Below are 21,868 nucleotides of genomic sequence, written 5' to 3' on the forward strand. Positions count from 1 at the left end.
CAGCCTTGGGAGAGCCAGTCCTGACAAAACTCTACCATCTGGTGAGCAAGATGTATGAGACAGGCGAAATACCCTCAGACTTCAAGAAGAATACAATAATTCCAATCCCAAAGAAAGCAGGTGTTGACAGATGTGAAAATTACCGAACTATCAGTTTAATAAGTCACAACTGCAAAATACTAACGCGAATTCTTTACAAACTAATGGAAAAACTGGTAGAAGCTGACCTCGGGGAAGATCAGTTTGGATTCTGTAGAAATGTTGGAACACGTGAGGCAATCCTGACCCTACAACATATCTTAGAAAATAGATTAAGGAAAGGAAAACCTACATTTCTAGCATTTGTAGACTTAGGGAAAGCTTTTGACAATGTTGACTGGAATACTCTCTTTCAAATTCTAAAGGTGGCAGGGGTAAAACACAGGGAGCGAAAGGCTATTTACAATTTGTACAGAAACCAGATGGCAGTTATAACAGTCGAGGGACATGAAAGGGAAGCAGTGGTTGGGAAGAGAGTGAGACAGGGTTGTGGCCTCTCCCCGATGCTATTCAATCTGTATATTGAGCAAGCAGTAAAGGAAACAAAAGAAAAATTCGGAGTAGGTATTAAAATCCATGGAGAAGAAATGAAAACTTTGAGGTTTGCCGATGACATTGTAATTCTGTCAGAGACTGCTAAGGACTTGGAAGATCAGTTGAACGGAATGGACGGTGTCTTGAAAGGAGAATATAAGATGAACATCAACAAAAGCAAAACGAGGATAATGGAATGTAGTCGAATTAAATCAGGTGATACTGAGGGAATTATATTAGGAAATGAGACACTTAAAGTAGTAAAGGAGTTTTGCTATTTGGGGAGCAAAATAACCGATGACGGTCGAAATAGAGAGGATACAAAATGTAGACTGGCAATGGCAAGGAAAGTGTTTCTGAAGAAGAGAAATTTGTTAACATCGAGTATTGAATTAAGTGTCAGGAATTCGTTTCTGAAAGTATTTGTATGGAGTGTAGCCATGTATGGAAGTGAAACATGGACGATAGATAGTTTAGACAAGAAGAGAATAAAAGCTTTCGAAATGTGGTGCTACAGAAGAGTGCTGAAGATTAGATGGGTAGATCATATAACTAATGTGGATGTATCGAATAGAATTGGGGAAGAGAGGAGTTTGTGGCACAACTTGACTACAAGAAGGGATCGGTTGGTAGGACATGTTTTGAGGCAACAAGGGATCACCAATTTGGTACTGGAGAGCAGCGTGGAGGGTAAAAATGGTAGAGGGAGCCCAAGAGATGAATACACTAAGCAGATTCAGAAGGATGTAGGCTGCAGTAGGTACAGGGAGATGAAGAAGCTTGCACAGGATAGAGTAGCATGGAGAGCTGCATCAAACCAGTCTCAGGACTGAAGACCACAACAACAACAACAACAACAACAGCTTCAGTAACTCACAATCAAACTTTTTCCTTTGAAACGTAATCTAACTTCGGGTTTTGCTACTGATCTGTCGCTACAACCTACAGCGCAATGGGTTCAAATGGTTATGAGCACTACGGGACTTAACTTCTGAGGCCATCATGCCCCTAGAACTTAGAACTACTTAAAACTAACTAATCTAAGGACGTTACACACATCCATGCCCGAGGCAGGATTCGAACCTGCGAACGTAGCGGTCGGGCGGCTCCAGACTGTAGTGCCTAGAACCGCCCGGCACAGCGCAATGGGGGTAATGTGGAAGAGAAGCAAATATCGTCTATATTGTGTTTTATCTCTGTTTGCGGACATCTCGTGCTACAACTCCATTACGTCACAGGTCAAAGGCGACGCCCGGTATCGGCACGTGTAACCCACACTCGCGTCTGTTTATATGGAGGAAAAGATCCTTACCTGGAGAAGATCCGCAGTGTTCTGCGACTTGGCGAGGATGCGGGTCTTGTTGTCCAGCAGGACGATCTTCTCGGGTCCCAGGCCCAAGAGTCTAGCCGCCTGAAACAGACAGCCGGGGTTAAAGGTGTCAAACACCCGTCAACGCGCCGCCCAGCCGAGCGCACAATGACGCTTACGTCACAAGCACACGTACATCGCCGCAGGGTGCGGGAATACAACTCGCGGTATTACGTAATGAATGTTACACCGAATTAACCAACTAACACGGGCAGAATTCCAGATTTTAAGACGAGGATTCAGTTGTATGGTACACTGTAGGTTAGTTGTAAAATGTAACGTTTGCAAATGGCAGCAGCATAGATATATTCCGCCCTCTTACGTCGTGGTGGAACGATTGTCCTCATTTGCGAGGGACATTTTCAAGATGGGAAACGGCACAGGTGGTGGGAAGAGGGCTGGGGTTGAGGGGATGTAAGGTCTGATACGCACACCCTGGCTCGGTACTGATTCAAGTAAAATTTCTTTCCCGCGTACTCGCAGGCAGAGGCGTTACGTGCATATCTTCAAAAGTAGAGCGCAATTAGCCATCGTCTAATTATTTGTATTGTTCTGCTACCAGTCACATTTATTTATTTCATGTTTGATATACTGCAAGCGTTCCATCAATGTTTCGCTCATCGTCAGGCGTTCATGCCTGCAGATATACGTTACTTAAAAATATGATGTCATTATCTAAATTAATACAGAATACTGTTTTGTTCACTCCTTGCTACTGGAATGCCTATTGTGGTATTGGGCGGAGGGGGGGCAGTGGGTGCTTACAAACGGATGCCCAGTGGTGTCTTCTGCTGATGTGGAGTTGTGCCTCGTTTTCTGTTGTGACTGATGCCACAGCTTGTGTGGGAAGCAAGTAGTTTTGCATCAGTTATTATGGTGCGGTAATCGTGTGATACACTTTTCATTCACTGATCAGCCAGAACATTATGGCCAACTACCTAATAGCCATTATGTGTATCTTTGGGATGGATAACAGTGGCGATGCGTCGTGGCATGGAAGCAATGAGCCTTGGTAGGTCGCTGGAAGGAATTGTCACCACTTCTACATACACCAGTCAGCTAATCCCCATAAATTCCGGGGAGTGGGGCGATGAGCTCTGACCTCACGTTCAGTCAAATCCCAGATGCGTTCGAACGGGTTCAAGTACATCAACTGGTGTTCCTTGAACCACTCTATAACACTGCTGGTCTTGTGACATGGCGCTTTATCTTGTGCAAAAATGCCACTGCCGTCGGGAAACATGACCGTCATTAAGGGGTGCACTTTTCTGCAAGCAGCGTACGATACTCCTTGGCCATTGTGGTGCTTTGCACAAGCTCCACCGGAACCATGGATGCCAATGTGAATGTTCCACAGGACGTAACGGAGCCATTGCCAGCGTGTCTCCGTCCCGCAGTACAGGTGTTACGGAGCTGTTCCCCCCAGATAGCGAATGATTCGTGCCCTCCTGTAGGCCTGACGAAGGTAGTATCGGGGTACATCAGACGATGCAACGGTCTGCCACTGCGCGAAAGTCCAGTGGCGATGGTTAAGTGCCCACTGAAGTCGTAGTTGTCGATTCGAGGTGTTAACACTGCCACTTGCATGGGCTGCGGAGGCCCATCGTTAGGAGCATTTGGTGGCTTGCGTGTTCAGTCACACTTTTACTCTTTGCATAAACGATCTCGTTGATGGTATTGATGATGATGATGAGGTTGAGGGGGCGCTGGACATCACGGTCATCAGCGCCCTGACGAAAAATCAACAGGAAATCTCAAGGGCGGGGACGAAGGCTGTCCCCACATGCAGAGCAGTTCATAATGTACTAAAGTCTGCCGCCCTTCCCCACCAGTTTAGGGATGAGGACTGATAGTTCACAAAATGGTTGATGGTATTGACAGCGGCATTAGATTGTTTGCCGATGATGCTGTAGTCTACAGGAAAGTAGTATCACACGAAAGTTTTGAACAAATCAATGAGGAATTGCAGAAAATAAATGAGTGGTGTAATGACTGGCAGTTGTCTCTCAATATTAGTAAGTGTAACCTACTGCTTATAACAAGGCGAAAATCTCCAGTAATGTAGGAGTACAAAATAAGTGCCCAGTTTTTAGAAGCGGTAACATCCGTCAAGTACCACGGTGTGACTATTCGAAATGATATCAAATGGAATAACTAGATTACGCAAGTAACGGGCAAGGCGAACTCTAGATTGCGGTTTATTGGTAGAATCCTGAATCGATGCAGTGCTTCAACAAAGAAAATTGCTTACAATACGTTAGTTCGTCCAGTCTTAGAGTATTGTTCGTCTGTACGGGACCCTTACCAGCTGGGTCTGATTCAAGAGATTGGATGGATGGCTCTCAGCACTATGGGACTTAACATCCATGGTCATCAGTCCCCTAGAACTTAGAACTACTTAAACCTAACTAACCGAAGGACAGCACACAACACCCAGCCATCACGAGGCAGAGAAAATCCCTGACCCCGCCGGGAATCGAACCCGGGAACCCGGGCATGGGAAGCGAGAACGCTACCGCACGACCACGAGATGCGGGCTTCAAGAGACTGAGGAGGTCCAAAGAAGAGCGGCAAGATTCGTGACTGGTACATTTAGCCGTCGCGAAAGCGTTACAAATCTCATAGAAAGTTTAAGTGGGACACACTTGCAGACAGACGACGCGCTAAACGGAAGGGGCTGCTCACTAAATTCCGAAATCCAATCTTCGCCGAGGATGTAGAGTATATATTATTACCACCAACTTTAAAACCGTGCAATGATCACCATTCAAAGATAAGGTAAATTAGAGCTCGTACTGAGGCGTTCAGACAGTCGTTTTTCCCCCGCGCGATCCGCGAGTGGAAAAGTGGGGGTGGGGGAATATGACTTTGGCGTGAATTGTGCCCTCCGCCACACACCGCTTGGTGGCAAGCGGAGTATATACGTAGATGTATATGCCCAGAACTAAAGTCCGATGTTACTTTCGCCACAGTTCGCCGCCTGTCCTGTTACACCAATCTGCCCAGCCTACGACGTCCGACATCTGTAATGAGGGGTGGCCGCCCGACCCCACGAGGTATGGACGTGGTTTCACCTTGGTTTCGACACTTGTTGAAGATATTTGCCACAGCACTCCTCGAACTCCTGGCAAGTGGTGCAGTTTCCGAAATGCTCGTACGGAGCCTCCGGGCAGTCACAATCTGGCCCTGGCCAAACAAACTGATCGCGCGCCTTCCCCATTCTACACACGGACAGCACGCTCACTGATATTACATGCAACGTGTGTGTGTCTGACCAGCAGTCATTCCTCGACAGAAGACGCTGCTATCGCATGGACACGTTTATACTCATAATAGGTGTTGGTCATAATGTGGTCATAACTTCACACTATTGCACTGCTTAGTCTGACACTGAATTGGACGTAATTCACTCCACAGAACTGACACATAGATGTAAACTGTATATACTTAATATAACATGGCGGTCTTACAGTGCGTCGATAAATATCGACTGTCGCTTCTTTACAGCGACATTCGCGATACTGACAGTTGTTTCACACAGGCACATCTTAAATCTATTGGATTACAACTGCCTTAAGCTGTTTGCAGAATTTTCTGTTCTTAAATTCAGTTAGCTCATTAAAAATATTGCCTTCATTTTTTGTATTGTGAATGAATATTTCCATTTCTTCCATGACCTCTATTCTTTTAACTTTTTTCCATCTTGTGTAAAATTTTAATGTTGTCTTCGATTTTTGAAGGGTAGCTTGTATCCTTAATGTGTGATGCTATTGCTGATTTGTTACAGTTTCCCAGTCTGTAGCAGTTTAAATGTTCTTTAAATAGAAATGTGACATTTCTACCAATGCGGTCTATGTGACAGTTGTTGCAATGGCTACAGGTAATTTTGTAAATGACAGATTCGTCAACATCTATATCTGATGGTTTTGTACTGTGCATAAGTTGGCTGTTTAGGTTGCTTGCGGTGCTGGAGCTGATTTTTGCACCTGTCTTTTTGAATAACCTTGCTAAATTATCAGACATTACACCAGAACACGACATTTCAACGTATTCAATGCGGGACTGCTGTCTGACGTGTGTGGAGTTGGTTGTTGTTTTTTCAGTTTTTTTATCTGTTGCTACATTACATTAATGAAGTAAATATTATGGTTTCTATTTCTTTTTGGATTTCTGTATGTTGAAGTGGAAATGTGTGGGCTCTAAAAACAGAAGAAAACATTGAAATTTTGTAGCAACTCGGAACAAGCGAAAGAACGGCTATCATGGAAGGAATGGAAATGTTCATTCAATACAAAAAATGGAGATAATATTTTATGAGATAACTGAATTAAAAACTAAAAATTCTTCTGTAGCCATAAGCCAATTCCAATACAATATATTTAAAGTGTGCCAGGTGGGAAAAACAACTGAAATGTCAGTATCGTGATTATCGCTGTAAAGGAACGATAGTAGATACTTACCCACAGACTACATGACTGCCATACTGTATTAAATATATACTGTTTATATCTATATGTGAACATCTGCGCAGTGAATTACATCAGGTTTATGAAAGCCTAACCAGTGCAAAAGGATAATGTTTCGTAACAGCTCCGCCAATGAACCAACGATGTGAAAGAAACGTTGGGATGCCAAATCCGTAAGTGAACAACTGACGTTTAAAAAATGCATCACACGATTATCGCACCATAACAACTGATGTAAAACTACCTGCATTCCACATGGGCTGTGTTATCAATCACAACAACCGACGGGGCACAACTCCACGACAGTAGAAGACACCACTTCCGCCCCCCCTCCCCCCCCCCCCCCCCCCAAATATTGCAATAGCAATTCCAGCAGCAGAATGATGAACAAAACAGTATTATATGCGGATTTGGATTAACACATTTTTATCTTTAAGTAACATTTATACAATTGCTTTTTTCGTATTTTCTGTTGGTTGTCACTGGTAGCGAAAAATGTAAACAAGTAATTATTCCACACAGTCACGGTTTCCAAACGTAGCAAGTATGGCCAATAAGTTATTGAGATTTATATGTGTCCATAAATGCCTGATGATGAGCAAAGTATGTTTGAAACTCGTTGCAGAATGTTAAACAAAGAATAGATATACGTGACTGGTAGTAGAAAAATATCCAATATCATCCACACAGTCACAGTTCCTAAACTGAACCATCACGGGCATAATTAATGACGGTGTCTGTAGCAATCGGGTGCTGTTGCTATCGTCGCACCGTTGAAAGCTGGCAGACACCTTCTTCGGCACCGCAGTGCATATAGAACTGTTTTACACACTCCTAATTCCGAATAAAATTACTGGCCTTTTAAGCAATCTCTATTGACACTCTGTATAGCCTATAGTATGATAATTATGTAGTAGGGACTTCAGAAAGGAAGTTACACATTTTTCCCACACTAAGACCATTACGCAATAAGAGTGCTGCATTGTGAGCAGATAGTACATGTTCCAAACTTCTTGCAGACATAGTTCTACTTTAGTGCGGATAACTGGTGCGCCAAAGTATGTGAGTGAAATGGCACGGAAACTATAAACGTAATCCAAAGCCGTAGTACGTGGGACAGTGCGATTCTTGTGGGCAAAATATCTAAATTGCACACTAATTCAACATGAAATTCTGCGGGATATGGAACAAATGCATTGAAACGATGCCTACAATTTGGCCAAGGCCGCACAGATGTGGATGATGCTGGTAAGCAAGGCCATCTACATCGACCACCGACATCAACGACCAGGCAATAGCGCGAACGATTGGCAGCAATCGCAGACTGATCATCGCTGGCATTGCTCAGCAGATGCGCACCTCAATAGACAGCGGTCATTTTATCGTCCGATATCGTCTGTAGTATACTCACGCTGGGTTCCGCGACCTTCAGACAAAGTCGCAAGATGTAAGGCGTCTCTGGAATTTCTTGGGGTTGGAAGGGAATTATTTCTTACGCCGCTTTATTACGGGCGAGAAGGGATGAGTTCTTCATTTCACACCTGCAAAAAGGGGTGGTCTATGGAATGTAGACTCTCCTCAGCGACAGAACTGCAAAGATACGATACGAACAGAACAAGACTTGGCCACTATTTTCTTTGACTGTGAAGAATTTGTGTACGGCGAGTTTGTGGCAGCGGAGACAACCATTAATGCCTACTGGGTACTGTGCAACACTGACATCGCTGCGCAAAGCCGTGGAGAGCAAGAGGCGTGGAGAGTTAAGATAAGGCACTGTACTCTTACGGGCCAACGGCCTTGCCGCAGTGATAACACCGGTTCCTGTCAGGTCACCGAAGTTAAGCAATGTCAGGAAGGGCTAGCATTTGGACGGGTGACCGTCCGGTCTGCCGATTGCTGTTGGCAGGCGGGATGTATTCAGCCCTTGTAAGGCAAATTGGGGAGCTACTTGACTGAGAAGTAGCGGCTCCGGTCACGAAAACTGACAACGGCCGGGAGAGTGGTGTGCTGACTACACGACCCTCCATAACCGCATCCAGTGATGCCTATAGGCTGAGGTTGACACGGCGGTAGGTCAGTACCTTTCGGTCTTCCGATACCAGTTCGGACGGAGTTGGTTATTGTACCCCTACATGACAATGCAACAGAACGCACGGGGCGCTTATGCAGTCTCTGCTTTGCGTTTTCGATGGAAGGTTCAGTAGCATCCGCCATCCAATTCACGCCTTGCAACATGCAATCTCTACACTGTCTAGTCATATTAACGTGACCACCTGTCAAAAGATTGAATAACACTTCTTGCAGCCATGCCGGCTCTAGTGCCGTGGCCAGCCGCGGTAGGTTCTTCGGTTGAGGATGCATGGCGCGAACTGCCCGATCGGGGTGATTTCACAGATTTTCGATCAGGTTTATATCCGGGAAGTTTGGAGGCCGGGGGAGTACGGTAAACTCATTCTGGTGCTCTTCACACTGCGATGCATTCCTACTGGTAGATGCTATCCTCCCGAGGAAAAACGAACTGCATGTACAGGTGGGCACGGTCCCCAACTCTAGATACGTACTTGTGTTAATCCATCACGCAGGCAACGCCACTAAACATTCCCCAGACTATGACACTCTCTCCTCTGGCCTGGAATCTTCCGACGTTACGTTTGCTGCAGGATGTTTGCTTCCACACTTTTCACACTGTACACGCCAACAACCATTTGTCGAAGGAGCATAAAACGTGACTCATCTGTAAAGGCCACCTTTTGCCACTCAGAGGACGTCCAGTTACAGTATTGGCCTGCAAATTCCAGCCTTCGTCGCAGCTGAACAGCATCCAGCATGGGTGCATGAACCAGGCGCCTGCTGTGGAGGCACGTACGCAACCTTCGCCGAACGATCGCTGAGAAGACACTGTCGGTAGCCCCTTGGTTCATGTGGGCGGTCAGATGCTCATTAGTTGCACGTCTATTCACCCGTGGACGCAGCTGTCGTTTACACCTGTCATCTACGGCTCATGGTGCAACACAGTTGCCTCGGAGCCGGTTTTTGATAGCGCCGTTTTGCCATGTCGGTATGTTTAACTACTGAGGCACACGAACCGTTCACAAACTGCTGTTTCGTAAATGCTTCTACCTTTGGCCCAGAAGGCAATGGTCATGCCCCTTTGGACATCAGATAAATCGCCCCGTTTCCGCATTGCGACAACGACTGCACTGTTTTCCGTGTCCCTCCGACGCGCTAAACACAGCGAAGAGCCAAAGAAACTGGTACAACTGCCTAATATCGTGTAGGGCCCCCGAGAGCACGCAGTAGTGCAGCAATACGACGTCGCATGGACTCGACTAATGTCTGAAGTAGTGCTGGAGGGGACTACCACCATGAATCCTGAAAGGCTGTCCATAAATCCGTAAGAGTACGAGGAGGTGGAGATCTCCTCTGAACAGCACGTTCCAAGGCATCCCAGATATGCTCAATAATGCTCATGTCTGGGGAGTTTGGTAGCCAGCGGAAGTGTTTAAACTCAGAATAGTGTTCCTGGAGCCACTCTGTAGCCATTCTTGACGTCGCATTGCGTGGGGTGTCGCATTGCCCTGCTGGAATTGTCGAAGTCCGTCGGAATGCACAATGGACATGAATGGATGTTTAAATCCGCTCAAATGGTTCAAATGGCTCTGAGCACTATGGGACTTAACTTCTGAGGTCATCAGTCCCCTAGAACTTAGAACCACTTAAACCTAACTAACCTAAGGACATCATACAATCCATGCCAGAGTCAGGATTCGAACCTGCGACCGTAGCGGTCGCGCGGTTCCAGACTGTAGCGCCTAGAACCGCTCGGCCACTCCAGCCGGCGCTTAAATACGTGTCACCTGTCACAGTCGTACCTAGACATGTGAGGGGTCGATTATCACTTCAACTGCACACGCCCCTCACCATTGGAGACCCTCCAACAGCTTGAACATGCCACTGCTGACGTTGATTCATGAGGTTGTTTCCATACTCGTACACATCCATCCGCTCGATACAATTTGAAACGAGACTCGTCCGACCAGGCAACGTGTTTCCAGCCGTCAACAGTCCAATATCGGTGTTAAAGGTCCCAGGCGAGGCGTAAAGCTTTGTGTCGTGCAGTCATCAAGGGTACACGAGTGGGTCTTCGCCTCCGAAAGTTCATATCGATGATGTTTCGTAGAATGGGTCGCACGCTGACACTTGTTGAAGGCCCAGCATTGAAATCCACAGCAATTTGCGGAAGGGTTGCACTTCTGTCACGCTGAACGATTCTCTTCAGTCGTCGTTGGCCCCGTTCTTGCAGGATCTTTTTCCGGCCACAGTGATGTCGGATATTTTATGTTTTACCGGATTCCTGATATTCAAGGTACACTCATGAAATGGTCGTACCGGAAAATCTCCACGCCATCGCTACCTAGGGAGATGCTGTATCCCATCGCTCGTGCGCCGACTATAACACCACGTTCAAACTGACTTAAATTTTGATAAGCTACCATTGTAGCAGCAGTAACCGGTCTAAAAACTGCACCAGACACTTGTTGTTTTATGTATAGTAGGCGCTGGCTACCGCAGCGCCATATTCTGCCTGCTCACATATCTCTGTATTTGAATACGCATTCCTACACCAGTTTTCCTTGGTGCTTCAGTGTATATACTTCACTGCTAGTGCTAACACTTGCCATCTATGTATGGTTACTGTGCGTTGACATCGAAAACATGCTGTGTTCTCGTTATTACGACTGAGCCGTGCATCTTTACGGCAAGCTCAAAGAACATCTTCGGCGAAAGAGATTTTCCAAGGATGACGACGTCCACACGGCGGTTCTCGAGTGGATCCGTGACCAACCAGCGGATTTCTATCGCCGAGGAATTAAACGATTGGTAGATACCGTTGTTTACAGAGTAGATGGCCATGTTGAAAAACAGTGTCATGTATCCGTATCACTCTGAAACGTAGTACAGCATTCAATAAGTTATTTAGCCAGCCATAATAATGCGTACCTTAATATTTGAAGTCCCTTGGTACAAATTTGTGCCTAGTTTCCTTGAACAACCTTGTACATTGTTCGCGAGGGCAGTAAGATGACTTAAAGACGTTGTAAGCAACAGTGACCAACGGAACGTGCGTTACATAATTTTATGGCAATTCTAGGAGCCCAGTGCGGTGTGCGTGCATGGGACACGGCCCAGCGGCAGGTAATACTCCAGAGAGCCGCCGGCTCGGTGTTAATTTGGTGGCATCGATCCTCTGAATTACCTGCTGTCAGAGGACGCAGCAGCTGTGTTTCCAGTGTTTGCTCGGGACATCAGTTTGCTGTCTGCCTGCTCCGTTGTCGTGGCATACCCGAAAAGTAGGGCAATGGGACCGATCTCTCGCACTAATTGCCAGATTCACACACTCCAGTCCAGGAAGAGTAATGTTTCTCACTAGAGAGAGATGAATTAGGATACTAAATCCACTCCTTTAAGATTTTCCGTAAACTGACTTTATTGTCCAGGTTCATGTTAAATACACGTTGGTGCGAGAAGCATTTGACGAGCACCAAAAGTCAGAATAAGGTTCCCGGAGTAGGCGGCATTCCCTCAGAAATATTGAGATCCTTTGAAAACTATTCCAACTGGCACGCAAGATAAATGAAACTAGCGAAATACTGTCAGGACTCCAGAAGAAGGTACCAACTCAAAATTCCTAAAAGTTTGAATAGTAACGTATCAACAGCTTAGTAAGTCATACCTGCAAAATACTGAAATGAATTATTTAGAGGATCACGGATAAACCTCGAAGAGGATCGGTTTGGTTTCAAGATAAATGTAGAAATACAAGAGGCAATACTTACCACAGGACTTAGAAGATAAGTCGAAGAAAGATAAATCTACGTTTATAGCATTTATCGATTTAGAGAAACCATTTGAAAGCTTTTGGCAATGTTGAGTGGAATGCTCTCTTTAAAATTCTGTCGTTAGCATGGCTTAACATAGCTTGTACAGAAACCGGACTGCCATTGTATGAGTCCAAGGGCATAAAATGGAAGCGACATCGTTGAGAAATGAGCGAGACAGGGTTGTAGCCTATCGCCGATGCTGTTCAATCTGCACTTGCAGCAAGCAATAGAGGAAACCAACATGAAATTTGGAAAGGAAGTTAATATTCAGGGAGAGGAAATTAAAACTTTGTGATTTGCCGATAAATACATAATTCTGCCAGAGACGGCAAAAGTCTTGGAAGAGCAGTTGTACGGCGTTGATGGCGTCTTGCAAAGAGATTACAAGATGAACATCAAAAAAGTAAAACAAGAATAATGAAATGTATTCGAATTAAATCAGACGATGCAGACTGGCAACTGCAGGTAAAGCATTTCTAAGAAAGAGAAATTTATTAACACCGAATATAAATTTAGGTGTTAGGAAATATTTTCTGAAGATACTTGTCTGGAGTGCAGTCTTCTACAGGGGTGAAACGTGAATTATAAATAGAGGAGACAAGAGGATATGAATTTTTGAAATGTGGTGCTACACCCATAGAGCACTTCTATGCTCTTCCATAAAGAGATGTAAGCCTACTCAATAAATAATGAAAACTATTCGTCAAGATGATAATGCGCAGAAAGACCCACATAATCAGAATGATAACCCATGAAGAACGGAGGGGCATTCTAAGGTATAGATTTTGCCAGAATAATCTTTTCTTCTAACACAAATCCCTGGAAAAACATACGCGTTCAACAACAACAACAACAACAACAACGCATTTTTGTTTAGAGTACGTAGAGGTATTTGCCAAAATAACAGAAAACGAACGTCGGATAGCACGTAAGAAGCTTCCCATTGAATTTTGTATAACTATTATAAGATACATAGAAAAAAAGTATATAAAAGGGAAGCAAGATGTTGCAAAAAAGAAATATTTATACCAAACAACAGGATGTCGGATATGCATCACATATTTTGGAGAGCTTGATCAAACATGTTTACGTTTCAACAGGTGATTTGGTTCAGATAAATTTATAACCGCCATCAGTTTCGGCGACGATCAAATTACCAGTTCGGGAAGTTACTTTAAAACGAGAGTTATCAAAATTGGAAACATATCATAACATAAAACATCAAAACCTAAAGGAATAGTAGCATCAGTTATAATATCATTAATAAAACAGTCCTCGAAACCAGCACCAACGAACAGTTTAACCATTTCAAATTATGGGGTGTTTCATATCATTCGTCGGAGCAGAAGATGTCAGGAAGCTAACCGAAAATCTGAGGTTTAAGTGAAAAGATTTTTAGAACCCAGATGGTGGAATCAAGTACAAAAACTGCTTCACGAATATGTGTCCACGCGAATTATTCTTTAACTGTTGGGAGGGGTGAAATATATTCAGCAGAGGTAAAACTAAACACCTGGGTTGGAGCTTTCTGCTGCTTGATTAAAGAGGAAGAAGAAGAGTGCAAGAGTTACCTCATATTAAATAAGCGTTCTTCACCTTGTTATTCTTGAAATTTTCTCTGTGTAAAATTTATTCCATGAACTTTCGGGATTGCAGCCGATTTACGTCGGCTGCTTGCCAACCAGTGTTGGCAACCAGTCAACCATCTTCAGGTGAGCGTCATTTTGTCTTATCCCTTGTCTCCACAGCGTCGTCATGTTATTTTGGTTTTGTTTGTGGTAGTAGGTAGCCGGAAGCTCTTCGTGTCTCTTCCCGTCCCCCTCATCTGGGACAGAATTCCTTTATCCCAGCTGTCTGAGTCTGGTATTCTCACGGTCAAGTGTGAGGACGTCTTTGAAATGTTTACGGATAGTTTAACTGAGACTGGAAGTGCGTACCAGTCCGATATTCACCTAGTGGGATTTGGAAAATCCGTAAAAACTACATGTAGTCTGGAGAGCATACCGGGGGTATTCGATCCAGGGCCAGCGCGCCTTCCCGTGTCCCCGGAAGCGGGCGCTTTAACGCGCTTGGCTATCCAGGCGGACGATCAAATAAGCAGATTCTTCATAGCTATTTCTCACCTTTCTGTCGAGTATAAACGCCTGAAAGAAGAGAGCGACAACTTTTGTTTGGAGTAGAGCGTCAACTTTTGTTTGGAGTTCTGGTTCAAATGGCTCTGAGCACTATGGGACTGAGGTCAACAGTCCCCTAGAACTTAGAACTACTTAAACCTAACTAACCCAAGGACATCACACACATCCATGCCCTAGGCAGGATTCGAACCTGCGACCGTAGCGGTCGCGTGGTTCCAGACTGAAGCGCCTAGAACCGCTCGGCCACCACGGCCGGCTTGGAGTTCTGGTCATGGCTGCGTTCTATATGAGTTCATGACCAGTGTTAAGGAAATCAATAACGAATTTCTTGGAGTGTGAAAGGAAATATTACTTCTATTTTTATCCGTCTTTACTATTTCAATAAGATTTGTTAATATTAATTTCGTAACGTTTTCCTTCACAAAGAAATATGTTTCACTGTTGAGCCTCATTCTATACGAATTCATTCACAAGTGTACAGCGCAGTTTCTACGTACGCTGGCACGAAACTTTCGCGAACAAATGACTGTGCCTCCAGCCCAGGCGTTTATAATAGTTTTGCCTGAGGCCCCTGCCTAATTATCTCTCACTCGTCCTGGAAGTAAACACAAACGCTGCGTCCTAATATTACTCTCTGTCTTTCTGCATATCTCTCTTTCAATTTCTCTCCTTCTTTCGTGTGTACAAGAGCCCACTGTGGTCTGCTAGGTTCTTGGCATATTAACCGCTTATAATCTCCTTCGATACATAATATTTCATGTTTTATATGTTCTATTTTATGTCCTTTTCATGATATAGTCAAGTGCTGCTCGAAATACAGAAAACTATTATTCTGAGCTGAAACCTTCAACAAATAGTCCCATAATAATTCCCTCCAGAATTTTCATGTTTTGTCTCAAATCTAGCGTAGAAATTGTCACTTAGCACTAACAACTCTGCGCAAAAGCCTCTGCTCTCGCTCGTTAACTGAAGGCTGTCGGCCACTGCGTTGTCCGTGTGGAGAGGAATTGCCTGAAATTTGGTATTCTCGGCACACTCCTCACACTGTGGATCTCGGAATACTGAATTCCCTAACAATTTTCAAACTGAATGTCCCATTCGTCTAACTCCAACTATCATTCTGCCTTCGAAGTCTGTTAATTCCCGTCACAATTACGTCGGAAACCTTTTCACTTGAATCACCTAAGCACAAATGACAGTTCCGCCAATGCTCTGGCCTTTTATACCTTGTGCACGCGATACTACCACAATCTGTAAAACTTCATATCGTTGTCTTTTGACTGTGTCACCTCAGTGTATATAAAGTACAATACGTAGAATCCCTGCTTAGGGGTAATAGATGGACTGATGATCCTAATCATGGCAGGTTAAATAAAGCTCTCATGTAAACCATATATCGCTTAACATTGAACCAGGAGCTGCAATTTCATAATAGCAAAAGTAGGAAACCAGTAAACTCTCCCACACGCTCCCCAATACTTTAGAGAGTAGAATTCCAATGTATAAAACAGATTCAAACGTCTGGTTACTTAAGTAACGAGTTAATGTGTTAAACTCATTGCTTGATACAAAAGTGAAGCACCCAGAAGGGGGGAAGGAAACGGAGTTTAACTTCATGGGTCGAGATGGTTTGTGATGTTATTTCAGTGATTACAATGACGAGTCAAATTTAACATATTTACAAAGAACTATGCACTATGAGACCACCTATCAGTGTGTCATTGCCCTTCTCTGTCCTGGACGCGTGCACTGATTCGGTCTGGAAGTGTGTGATAGAGCCGTAGTATAGTCTCCTCAGGCAAGCTAATCCACAACTGTTGTAAATCGATCGTCCTTATCCTGAACACTGACACTGGAACGGAATTGACTCCCGAGATGCTCCCACGCATTTTCTGTCAGACACAGATCTGGGATGTCTTGCGGGCGACGGGAGTACATCAACATAACGCAGACAGTTTATACGGACATGTTCCATGTGCTGACGAGAATTGTCCTGTTGAAAACTGACAAGGGGACTCTACCACAGCAGTGGTAACAGATGACGTACCAGAGTTTCTTCAATCACTCCAGCCTTGACCTGATGTCCTAACCAATGGATCCCAATACCATGACTCCAGGAGTAACACTGCATTGCTGCCTTAGACTCTGGGAACATCGGACGGAGATGATCATCCTGGGTATGCAAACCGCAATTCATTCCTGAACTCAGTGCGAGCTCATTCATCAGTAGTGAGGAATGCTTCCTAGTCACGACACCACTCAAAACGCAGACGTTTGTGTTTTGGTGTCGATGGCAGCCTACGGATGGTACGGCACTCCTCTAGACCGGCTGTTTCTGGTCTCCGAGCAATGGTGCGGGATGAGACAGAATGTGGCAGAGAGTGCGCTACTTATTCTTGGCCGGCTGGCGCTGACGTTAAGATTGTTACGATGTGCTCGGTGCACAATACGGCGATTCCCTTGTGGCCGTCAGAGGTGATTGACTGGAGCCTTGATGACGAGCACGTCTGCCCTTGCGTTCCCATACAGTCCAACATCAGGCTCTTGTTACATCCGAATGCCGCACAGATGAGGATGTGCACGATTCGACCAGCTAGCCAAATGGAGACTCAAATTCTGTTAGACGCTGATTATGCTGTCTCACAAATGTACATGATATCTCCGAGTCATTCATAGTGATAACTGAACCCTTGATATACTCTTCCAGCCTTGTTGAAGGCGGTAAACACGAAGAACACTACGGCGCTCTGGTAGCATATCTATCTGTCACAAAGAATTGCAACTCTAATCATTTACATACACTATGTGAACAAAAGTATACGGCTACCTTGTTGAAAATGACTTACAAGTTCGTGGCGCCCTCCACCGGTAATGCTGGAATTCAATATGGTGTTGGCCCAACCTTGGCCTTGATGCCAGCTTCCACTCTCGCAGGCATATGTTCAAACAGGTGCTGGAAGGTTTCTTGGGAAATGGCAGCCCATTCTTCACGGAGTGCTGCGCTGAGGAGAGGTATCGATGCTGGTCGGTGAGGCCTGGCACAAAGTTGGCGTTCCGAAACATCCCAAAGGTGCTCTATAGGATTCAGGTCAGGACTCTGTGTAGGCCACTCCATTACAGAGATGTTGTTGTCGTTTAACCATTCCGCCACAGGCCGTGCATTATAAACAGGTACTCGATCGTGTTGAAAGATGCAATCGCCATCCCTGAACTGCTCTTCAACAGTGGGAAGCAAGAAGGTGATTAAAACATCAATGTAGGCCTGTGCTTTGATAGTACCACAAAACCAACAAGGGGTGCAAGTCCTCTCCATGAAAAACACGACCACACCATAACACCACCGCCTCCGAATTTTACTGTCGGCACTACCCAAGCTGGCACATGAGGTTCACCAGGCATTCGCCATACCCACACCCTGCCACCGGATCGCCACATTGTGTACCGCGATTTGTCACTCCACACAACGTGTTTCCACTGTTCAATCGTCCAATGTTTACGCTGCTTACACCAAGAGAGGCGTCGTTTGGCATTTACCGGCGTGATGTGTGGCTTATGAGCAGCCACTCGGCCATGAAATCCAAGTTTTCTCACCTCCTGCCTAACTGTCATAGTACTTGCAGTGGATCCTGACGCAGTAAGGAATTCCTGTGTGTTGTTGTGGATAGATGTCTGGCTATTACACATTACGACCCTCTTCAACTGTCGGTGGTCTCTGTCAATCAAGAGACGAGGTCGACGTGTACGCTATTGTGCTGCACGTGTCCCTTCAAGTTTCCACTTCACTATCACATCGGAAACAGTTGCCTAGGGATATTTAGCAGTGTGGAAATCTCGCATACAGGCTTATGACACAAGTGACATCCAATCACCTGACCACGTTCGAAGTGCGTGGGTTCCGCGGAGCGCCCCGTTCTGCTCTCTCACGATGTCTAATGACTACTCAGGTCGCTGATATGGAGTACCTGGCAGTAGGTGGCAGCGCAATGCACCTAATATGAAAAACGTATGTTTTGGGGGTGTCCTGATACTTTTGATCACATAGTGTATGTATGATGTTACACTGACATCCGACCATGTCTTCTGGACGCTTCTTCTTTCCTGCCAGGAAGTGTATGCAAGGTAAAATACGTAAAATGTTTGACTGTAAAAGAGGGGGCCATATGCCCCTGATCTTGGCAGATTAAATAAACCAGTAAATGAAAAAATATGCTGTGCTTGGTGTACTGTCCTTGGTGTACCGTACGTCAACTGGCGCTTGACAATGGTATATGGTTCAAATGGCTCTGAGCACTATGGGACTCAACTGCTGTGGTCATCAGTCCCCTAGAACTGAGAACTACTTAAACCTAACTAACCTAAGGACATCACACACATCCATGCCCGAGGCAGGATTCGAACTTGCGACCGTAGCAGCAGCGCGGCTCCGAACTGGAGCGCCTACAACCGCGCGGCCACTGCGGCCGGCGACAATGGTATAGCAGCCGAACTTGCCCAAATGTGGAAAATAAACAATAGTTACAGCGGAAGACGCAAGCGTGACTCCAGATATTAATGAAACACAGCGGCCGCGGAGGACTGCGCCTCTGTAAGCTATGCTCTTTAGAGGTAAGCACTATGAGAGCAGAGAGCGTGCACGCACCTTCTTTTTGGTCTTCCCCCGCAGCAGCTCCTTGACCTGGTAGACCTTGCAGCCGTGCGCAGGAAGCCGTCGACACGTCTGGATGTAGAGCTTCTTCAGCTGCACCTCCGACTCGTACACCGAAGTGTGGAAGAGTTTGCGCTTCTGCTCCTGCAACACAAGGCGAGCGCGCCGCTCAGTGCTCCGCCCAGCGCCAACACCGCAAACGTCTCCACATCGCTCGAGCTTCTGCACGTCCCGACAGAAATGAGTACTGCGGATAGTGAGCTTAAAACTATATGAGACTTCATGACATGGGAGACAGGACAGGCAGTCAGTGCACAAGATACCATCACAATTAAACTAAATGACATAATTCGCAAGTTGTTAGTATTATTCATAATCACTATCGAAATGTAGCTGCTAAAATAGCATTAATGGTTCAGTTGAAGAAGCAAGAGACTATATTAAAAATGTCATTCAACAACATTTTTAAGCTATTAGAGGTAGCCCTAACACTTCACTAAATTTAACAGAATTACAAACGTTGTAAAATATATACATATATAAAAATAAAAGCCCATATGGGATATGCTGTTCACGGAATTTGAGATAGAATTCTGGAGAGTTGTTCCAACATAAGAACTAATGTCCTTTGTGATATATGTAATGCACCGCTGGCACAAAGAATGTTTCTACACAGTTGAAAATACACCACTGTTGAACACCTTTATAAGAAAGGTGATAAGAAAATTTTAAATAATTACAGTCCATTTTCCTTACTAACATCATTTTTCAAAGTAATGTACTCAAGAATAGTCTTACAATCAAGTAGACACAATGTGCTCAGAACATTATAATTTTGATTTCAGATGTCTTGCACGATTGAAAAAGCTATTTTTACATTCGTTCACCCAAATATCAAAGGTCTTAAAAAATAAAATACCACCACGTGGCACCTTCTGTGATTTTTTCGATGCGTTTGAGTGGGTAGATCACGCCAGTCTCTTAGAAAAACTTATGTTTAATGGAAGTGGTGACTTAACAAAGAACTGATCTGACTCACACTTCGCAAACAGAATGCAGAAAGTTGTGATGATTAATTCAAACAACTTCGGAAAGATGCCTTATACAAGAGAACGATCTTCCTCTTAACATTCACCAAGCAGAATTGGTACTTTATGCAGACGGTACAAGTGTTATAATAACTCTCATTAGAGAGAAAGTAACAAATGAGATTGTTAATGAAGTTTTTCAAAGAACTATTAAGGGCGTCTCTGAAAATGGACTCTCCCTATACTTTGATGAAACACACTATGTTCAGTTCTGTACAATAAACAGCTGTACCATCAACTGATGTAGCTAATGAACAAGGCAGAATGCATCATATTTTTTGGGTCTACCTATCGATGAAAACTTAAACTGAAGTATATTACTGAGCTGCTTAAAGTTCAGTTGGCTCCGCTCTTCGTATAATTGCCACTCTTGGAAACAAACGAATCAATCTTCTAACATGTTTTGGATATTTCCACTCAGAAATGTCCTTATGGCATAATTTTCTGTGGTAACTCATGACTTAAAAAGAAGGTAATGATTGCACAATAGCAAGTTGTAAATTCCTCATAAACAATCTCTCACAATTTGAGAAGGATAGTGATGTCCACACCTCCAACACTACAACAAAATGTGACTTTTATTACACATTGTTAAAGCTGTCAGTGGATCAGAAAGGAGTTCAATATGCAGCAACAAAAACTTTTAATGATTATCCGAATAACATAAAATGATTGACAGGTAGCAAAGTAAGTTTTAAATTTAATCTAAGATCATTTATTCTGGCTAACTCTTTCTATTCCAAGGAGAACCTTTCATTTAAAAACTGGTATCCTATAGAACAAAGCCTAGTTTTCAAGTGTAGTTGCATGAATGGGACTGAAAAATAACGTGCACATTAATGTTAAAGCTAGTCATGTATATATAGCCTGTAAAATGACTCTTTTCACATCATTTCGATAAAAGAATCTTTCAAATGATCAACGGAATATTTTGCTAACGAACCAACTAACTCAACTCGGAAACATCTTGCTTCACCTTACATGTAACACATCTTCAACGTAAGTACACACATAGAGGCACAAGGGCGTTTCCGTGGTAGTGATATCAATTTCTAGAGAGGATGAGGAACGGCAGATGTAACTCTCTGAGATAAAGAATTCTGAACGTGCCGTGGCTATTAAAAATATACGCTACATTGGGGCTCGAATCCGAATTCCCATCGTTTCGCGAGAGGTCACCTTACCCTTAAGCAACGTCAACAATCGATTGAGCACGATGTAAATTCCCTGAAGATCGAATTATATTACACACACGGCGCAATAAACATCTTCATGCATATTGTAGGGGAACTCAGACGGAATGGATTCATAAACAGCTCTGTGACTTATATCACATAAATGTCTAAGGATATCGACCGATATCTGTGACATGTATTTTAGAAAAAGACGTGAAACAACACTGGAATATAGTAGAGATCGTCAATTGCAGTTCAATAAAAATTCGCGTAAATTAGGAGTCCCCAACAATTTTTTTAATGTAATCTTCAACAACTTATTTAATGGGTCTTTAGTCTTCTAATGTTCATAGGCATATTTCAAAGGGTCTCTTGAATGTTTTATGGGTTCGCTATAAATATAAGCATGTTATTAAATACTACAGTACTCGTAAACCAACTTTTATGCTTTACTGACGCAGACAATCCAGTCAAATTGCAAACAACCTTTGTATTGATGAGAAGTGAAGAAACAGATGAATTAAAACTCTATGTG

General features: G+C 44.1%; 1 protein-coding gene across 1 annotated transcript in view; it reads right to left on the bottom strand.

The window, feature by feature from the left end:
* LOC124595259 (1-phosphatidylinositol 4,5-bisphosphate phosphodiesterase epsilon-1-like) overlaps positions 1–21,868 on the bottom strand; it is a 453,437-nt gene that overhangs the window by 287,788 nt on the left and 143,781 nt on the right. Inside the window, exons 2-3 of the mRNA XM_047133927.1 lie at positions 19,065–19,214; positions 1,886–1,984 (exon numbers count right to left, since the gene is read on the bottom strand). Of these exons, the coding sequence (XP_046989883.1) occupies positions 1,886–1,984; positions 19,065–19,214 (249 nt within the window). The remainder of the gene's footprint in view (positions 1–1,885; positions 1,985–19,064; positions 19,215–21,868) is intronic.

Source organism: Schistocerca americana, chromosome 2 (genome assembly GCF_021461395.2).
Source record: "Schistocerca americana isolate TAMUIC-IGC-003095 chromosome 2, iqSchAmer2.1, whole genome shotgun sequence".
Taxonomy (NCBI): domain Eukaryota; kingdom Metazoa; phylum Arthropoda; class Insecta; order Orthoptera; family Acrididae; genus Schistocerca; species Schistocerca americana.